We start from the raw sequence: 7,557 nt of genomic DNA on the forward strand, positions 1-7,557 counted from the left end.
AATTTGACACAAGTCAACATTCTCCCCCTTTGTCAAATTTTAGCAAAAACTTTGGTTCATCTTGAATCTTCTCAAGGATTGTCACGTGTGATTTGTCTCCCCCTTAATTTGTAGATCTCCTTCTTAACCTGATGTATCTTGTCTCTTGAGGGATTGTTAAGAGAGATTGTCTCCCCCTTAATTTGTGGGCCATTGGATACAGTTATGCTCTTGCCTTTCAGTATATGCAAGAGTTGGGCTAGTTAGCTAATATTAGGATGCATCCTGGGCCCTAATGGTAAATGGTATGCACATGTAAAGAGAGGATAATATATACCAGATAAAGGTATTTTACATTTTTCAGGTCACAATTTAAATGACACAAGAGTCATTGGGGTGCATATGAGCTGGGCTTTCAAACATTTGCTTGGTTTTCTTGTCTGATCTGCCTGTAACAAAAACTAGAGTAACTATACCAGAAACTGTGCCATACAAAAAAATGTTTGCCACACAACACAACAAAAAGTTCTGCCTTTTTCTCCCCCTTTTTTGCTAAAAGGTCAAGGTCTATTTTCTGAATTTGATGTTGAAACAGGGGTTTCAACACCCTTTTCTTGAGAGTGCTCTTGGCTTTCTTCTTCTGATCCTTGATCTTCCTCATGATCTTCTTCATTATCTGCTTTTAGGATTGTTAACCATTCTGATATCTCTGCTCTTTCTTCCTTGATGTCCATGTGTTTCCTTAGGATTTGTTTTTCTGAGATTTCCAATTCTGTTAGTCTTCCCTCAAAATACGTGATTAGTGTCTTGGAGTCTAGTGGATTGTTCTTTGGGGCTGAGGTCCTTAGGTCATTTTGATGGTTTCCCTTCCTTAATTTTACTGTGGTGTTGAAGTTCTTGACAATGGTTTTTGGGCCATGTGTTTTGAGACTTTGTTTTGTCAAGATGCCAAAGATGAGGTTTGGAAAAATCGAGGTGTTGGATTTTGTGTCTTCAGCTAGATTTGTGATTTGTGAATAGATAATGACACCCATGTTGAGTTTAACTCCTTTCCCTATCTTGTATAGTAGCTCTGCTAAGGTCCATTTCACAGTGGATTCATGTAATGATGGCATCCAGTTTGCTAGAGCTATTTTCTGGAGGATGGCATATTTGCTTGTTAGGGATGCTGCCTTGATCTTGTTCTTTTCAAAAATGACATTTCCAGCTGTGAGTTCTTGTGCAACTTGCTCACTGTTTATTTCCATGTTTTGTTCTGCCTCTGGTGTTCCTAGATATCTGTTGATGATGTCTGGTCTGAAGTCATAGAAGTTGCCTCTCACGTATACCTTTCCATACAAAGGACTACTAGGTGTAGAGATGGTTTTTGTCAGATTGCAGTAGAACTCCTGTATAACCTGTTCATCATAGGGCTCAATATTGGTCACTGTTCCCAGGAGTTGGTTTGTGATCAATATTTCTTGAATCTGTTCTGGATTGTCTAGCTTATCTATGATAAGCAGTTTTTGGCTAATGATTTTTCTCTCCACTATTCTTTTCCATAAGCTTACTGCTTCTTTTCTCAAAATGGTTGTACTGTGGGGTTTTGGTAGGTTTGACATGTCAGCATTAGTAACTACTTTCTGTTTTCCCTTTTCCTTGCTAGACAGTTTATCCCTTTTGGTGGTTGTTTTCGTCTTTTGTTTTTCTTTCTCATTGGTAGATAGCTGGGAATTCTTTTGAGCTCGGGTTCTTACTCTTTCATCACCAGGAGTATCATTATCTTCATTTGGTGTCCAGTCCTGTTCATCCTCTGTTGGTGTCCTTTTTGATTTCTTGGTTTTTGAGGGTTTAGGAGGGATATTTGGCTGTCGTTGAGGGGGTCCTGCCCGTATTGGAAAATCATTTGGCCTTTTGGCCCTAGGATCAGCTCCTTCATACGGGTCGGGTTTCTTCCTTTTTCTAGGGTTTTCATTGACCCGAGAAGTTGGAATGGGGGATTCAATAGTTGGGGTATGTTCTTCGGTATGAGGAGTGGGGGAATGATTTGCCTCTTGGTTCAAGGGTTCTTCGTGTTCCTCTGCTTCAGGCTCTCTTGAATTTATTTCTTCTTCGGAGCTTACGTAAGACGATAAATCGGGTTCCCAACCGCGATTTATGGCAAACCTAAGTTGTACTACTAGATCGTTTGGGTCGACAATTCGGTTGTCCCCAAAATCAGCCGCAATGGGCATACTATCAGGCTGTTCATCATGACTAGCTAGAGGGAGATTTGGGTTACCTGGTGAGGTGTTGCTCTGTTCTTGAGGCTCGCCGAAGGGAACTCTTGAAATTAGGACTGGATTTGTTGCTACGGTTGGAGGGCTTTCATCATCGACACATAGTGGACTCGAGGATTTGCCAGTGCCCGTGTATTGAGAGGTGCTACCAGTGACTCCTTTTCGAGGTATCTTTCCCTTTCTCTGATTTCTGGTTCTCACCATTGTTGTTTTTGTTGAGTGTGAAGGTGTGCGAAGATTTCTCGAGTAGACGCCGGGTGAGAGTGACGACTCTGTTTTTTGATTTGGGTATATTTGAGGTGATGGATTCGGGTTTTTGGGCTTAGTGACATGGGCTTACTTACTTGACATGATAGGGATGATAGTGGGCTTATTTTGTGAATACGACCCATGTGTTTCCTTGATTGAGTAGTTCATAAAACGCATAGGCCTATTTCGGCCCTTAATTTTGTATATCTGTTTCCGTCTAGTGCTTTTGTTAAGATGTCTGCTAGTTGTTTTTCTGTACTTATATGAGTGAGACTGATTATTTCATCTTCTACAAGCTCTCTGATGAAGTGATGCCTGGTGTCAATATGTTTTGTTCTTGAGTGTTGTACTGGATTTTTTGAAATATCTATTGCGCTTTTATTATCGCAATGAATGATCATAGTTGACTGATGCATTCAATAGTCTTCTAGCATTTGTTTCATCCATAGTAGTTGTGTGCAACAACTCCCTACTGCAATGTACTCAGCCTCGGCTGTTGATAGGGATATAGAGCTTTGTTTCTTACTGATCCATGATACTAGGTTTGTACCTAGGAAGAAACATCATCCTGAGGTGCTTTTCCTGTCATCTATGCTTCCTGCCCAATCGGCATCACAATATGCTGATAGATGATGGTTGGTGTCGAAAGAGTACCATATCCCTAGGTCAGAGGTTCCTTTCACATATTTGATAATTCTTTTTACTGCTTTTAAATGTTGCTCTGTTGGATTGGCTTGGTACCTTGCACAGATTCCTACTGCAAAGCTTAGGTCTGGCCTGCTTGCAGTTAAGTATAGTAATCCGCCTATCATGCTTTGATATAGTGTTTGTTCTACAGGTTTCCCTTCTGAATCTTTTGAGATTCTTTCTGTTGTTGGAACAGGTGTTCTGACATTTTTGCTTTCTTCTAGACCGAATCTTTTAACAAGATTTTTGGCATATTTGCTTTGCGACATAAAGATTCCATTGTCTTGTTGTTTGATTTGTAATCCAAGGAAATAGTTTAATTCTCCTACCATGCTCATTTCAAATTCTCCTTCCATATTAGCGATGAACTGATCTTTGTAGTTCTCGATTGTTGATCCGAAGACTATGTCATCGACGTAGATTTGAGCTATGACGATGTTTTGTCCATAGTGTTTGACAAATAGGGTTTTATCCACACTTCCTCTATTGTAACCCTTTTTAATTAGAAATTCAGTGAGACGTTCTTACCAGGCACGTGGTGCTTGTTTTAGACCATATAGGGCTTTGTTGAGTTTGAACACATTTTGTGGGAGGTGGGGGTCCTCAAATCCTTTTGGTTGAGCAACATAGACTTCTTCTTTTAGGTTTCCATTTAAGAAAGCTGTTTTTACGTCCATTTGGTATAGCTTTATCTTGAGTATGCAAGCTATTGCGATGAGAAGTCGGATTGACTCTATTCTGGCTACTGGAGCAAATGTTTCCTCAAAATCTGTTCCTTCTACTTGAGTGTATCCTTGTGCTACTAGTTGGGCTTTGTTTCGTATAATGTTTCCTTGTTCATCTGTTTTATTGTTGTAGATCCATTTTGTCTCTATGATGTTGGCGTTCTCTGGTTTAGAAACTAACTGCCAGACATTGTTTCTTTCGAACTGTTGTAACTCTTCATGCATGGCTTCCACCCAAAACTCATCTTTTAAGGCTTCCGTGATGTTTTTGGGTTCTATTTTTGAGGTGTAGCAGTAGTCGTAGTCTCCTTCTTCCATTTTTTGATAGTCTCGTTTCTTTCATCTAATTCTGACTCCTTCATTGAGTCCTCCTATAATGTTTTCTACTGGGTGATATTTCTGTATCCTTGTCTCATCAGTAGTGAGGGTTCCCTTATTTTTCTCAAGATTTTCAGCTTCTTCTTTTTTTTGTTTCAGATTTCTGGTTCTGTGGTGTTGGAACTGTTGTTTCAACATCAGTTATCTCGTCATCACTGGAGGGGAGGTCTTCTAATGTTGTGTCATTGACCACAAAATTTATAGACTCCATGACAGTGTCTGTTCTAAGATTAAATACTCGATATGCCCGGCTGTTTGAGGAGTAACCCAGAAAAATCCCTTCATCTCCTTTGATGACAAATTTTCCCAATGAGTCTCTATCTTTTAGTATATAGCATTTACTGCCAAACACATATGTGTGTTTTAAATTTGGTGTTTTTCCTTTCCAAATTTGATAGGGTGTTATGTTGGTGTCTTTTCGTATAAATACGCGATTTATCAAGTAGCATGCTGTATTGACTGCTTCTGCCCAAAATTTTGATGGAAGTTTCTTGTGATTTAAGAGAACTCTTGCCATTTCTTGGATAGTTCGATTCTTCCGTTCAACTACTCCATTCTGTTGGGGTGTCTTTGGTGCGGAAAACTCATGATGAATTCCATTCTCTGTGCAGTATTCTTTGAATTTTGAGTTCTCGAACTCTCTTCCATGATCACTTCTTAGTCGAATGATTTTTCCTATTCTTCCATCCTTTTCATTCTGGATTTTGATAATGAGGGTTTTGAATATTGTGAATGCTTCAGATTTTTTCTCTAAGAAAGTTTACCCATGTGAATCGTGAGTAATCATCGACTGTTACATAGACATATATCTTCCCTTCTATACTTTCTGTCTGAGTTGGTCCAAATAGGTCCATGTGTAGTAGTTCTAGGATTCTAGAAGTGTGTATTCCCGAGGTTTTCTTGTGGCTCGTTCGTGTTATTTTGTTTTCAAGGCATGCATCACATTTTTTGTTTTCATCTATGTCGAGTGTTGGAACTCCTCGATAAGCTCCCTTCTTTAAACCCTTCTTCATGTCATGAAAGTTTATGTGCCCCATTCGTTGGTGCCATAATTGTGTTTGGTTGACGGTTGTCTGTAAACAAGTTAGATCACTGTCCCAAGTGTAGCATTTATTTGTGGATTTTCTTCCGATCATAACACATTCATGATTTTGGTTGAGAACGTTGCAACTGTTCCTTGAAAATTCCACTTTAAGTTCATCTTCACATAGTTGACTTATACTGATCAGGTTTGCTTTTAATCCTTGTACTAAGAAGACGTTTGACAACTTCGGCAGCCCATGTACGTTCAAGATTCCTCTTGCAATAATTCTTCCTTTTCCTCCATCTCCAAAGGTAACATGTCCTTCATTTTTATATTGTATGTTCTCTAAATTTTCTGGATTTCCGGTCATATGCCTGGAGCATCCGCTGTCAAAATACCATATATCTTGTTCTTTGCTTGTTTTGGAGGTATATGCAATATTTTGATCTTTTCTTACCCAGATTTTCTTACTATTATATCTGTTGTGTGTTGGCCACACTCTGTTGTTTGGTCTATAGTAAAGACCATTCTGTCTTTTATAGCAGTGTGCTTTGATATGTCCCAGTTTGTGGCAATAGTAGCACCTTATTCTTCTTCGGTGTCGGAAGTGCTGTTGCGACACTTCCTGTATCTCGGTTTGATGGCTCTCACTGGTGTCCGTGTTCGGGGTCCTCGGTCTTTCGGTGAGTTCCTTGATTTCTTGTAGTAGTTTAGCTTCTCTGTTTTTGACATCTAACAGTTCGTGTTGTGTTTCCTTGTATTGCTTTTCTATTCGTTCCTTTTCATTTTTTAGATAATGATTATCTTCCATGAGTTCTAAATTTTTCTTGATGATCTGTTCCCACTTGGCATTTAGTTGAGTGTATGCTTCTAGTAATTCTTGCATGTCATCACCATTGTTGTCTTCATGACCAGCAGTGAAGGCTACGAAGTTTGTGTTGCTGTCATCTTCTTCACTATCTGAGTCATCGCTCAGAGTTGTTATATATGTTTTATTTTTCCTTTTCAAGTATGTGGCACATTCTGATTGAATGTGTCCAAAGCCTTTGCATTCATAGCATTGTATTCCTTCTGTAATTGTATTATCTCTTCTCCTTGGATTGGATGGTTTTTGATTCGTAGAATTTCCTTGGTTGTTTGAGAAATTTTTATTCGGTTAAAATTCTTTGTCACTAGGGCAATTGACTGTTCCATGGTTTCTGAATTAGCTTCTGAGTTCTCTTCTTGTCTGGATTGTAATGCTATTCCTTTACCATTGTTTTTCTGACTTTGTAGCATCTCAAGTTCATAGGTTTGAAGATTTCCTATTAGGTCACTAAGTCTGTATGTATTCAGATCTTTATTTTCTTGAATAGCGGTGACTTTCATTTGGAATCTCCCAGGTAGTGAGCGTAGTACCTTTTTGACGATCCTATGTTCGGGTATAGGTTCGCCTAGGTTGAATGCATCTCCGGATATACTTAAAACTCTGGCACTGAATTGGGTGATGTTTTCTTCCTCTTCCATTTTCAGGTTTTCAAATTCAGTTTGTATCATCTGAAGCTTAGATTGTCTTACAGTTGTGTTTCCCTCATGATGATCGCACAATATACTCCATGCAATTTTGGCTATGCGAGTTGATGCAATTAGTTTAAAAGTGTCTTCGCTTACTGCTCCATATATTGCATTCATAGCCTTTGAGTTGAAGTCATATTCAGTTCTCTCTTCTTCACTCCAATCAATTCTAGGTTTTGCATTCCCTTTGTCATCGACTGGAGTTTTCCACTCGTTTTCGATTGCATTCCAGACACCTTCTCCTTGTGCTAGAATGTATATCTGCATTCGAGCTTTCCAGTAGGAGAAGTTTGTGCCAAGTAGAGCCGGTGGTCAATTTTTTGAAAGACCTTCTCTTGGGAATTCCATTTGGATCCTGCTAGTAACTTGAGCAGACCCGCTCTGATACCAATTGAAAATAAATATAGACGTTTGGACTTGGTAACGTTGGAACAGACGTTGTGACACAAATATTTATAACGCAGTTTCGGGCAAGCAACCCTAATCTGCGAGGCACTTCTCAAATTGAGAATCTGCTTAAATCCAATAAAAGCTCAATATTCAAAGTACACTTTGTTTAGGGAACGGGGATTACACAATATGATTTCCTAACAAGCTATTGAGACCTAAACACTTGTACTACTTTTCAAGGGGATTTGGGTATCTATTCTCAATGACTCTCGTGCTCACAATTAGGTGCTGAAAGCGTGTCTGAAAGAATTGT

General features: G+C 39.1%; 1 protein-coding gene across 1 annotated transcript; it reads right to left on the bottom strand.

Moving 5' to 3' along the window:
• Window positions 1-539: 539 nt before the first annotated feature.
• LOC109188742 lies at window positions 540-2,441 on the bottom strand. The gene has a single exon (XM_019339366.1). It carries the CDS (start codon window positions 2,439-2,441, stop codon window positions 540-542), a length of 1,902 nt encoding a protein of 633 aa, XP_019194911.1.
• Window positions 2,442-7,557: the final 5,116 nt, after the last annotated feature.

This window comes from Ipomoea nil, unplaced genomic scaffold (assembly GCF_001879475.1).
Source record: "Ipomoea nil cultivar Tokyo-kokei standard unplaced genomic scaffold, Asagao_1.1 scaffold0193, whole genome shotgun sequence".
In the NCBI taxonomy this organism is placed as follows: Eukaryota; Viridiplantae; Streptophyta; class Magnoliopsida; order Solanales; family Convolvulaceae; genus Ipomoea; species Ipomoea nil.

What these genes read in the sequence shown, in the direction of transcription:
- LOC109188742 (XM_019339366.1), bottom strand. Translation starts at nt 2,441, where the DNA reads ATGGTGAGAACCAGAAATCAGAGAAAGGGAAAGATACCTCGAAAAGGA.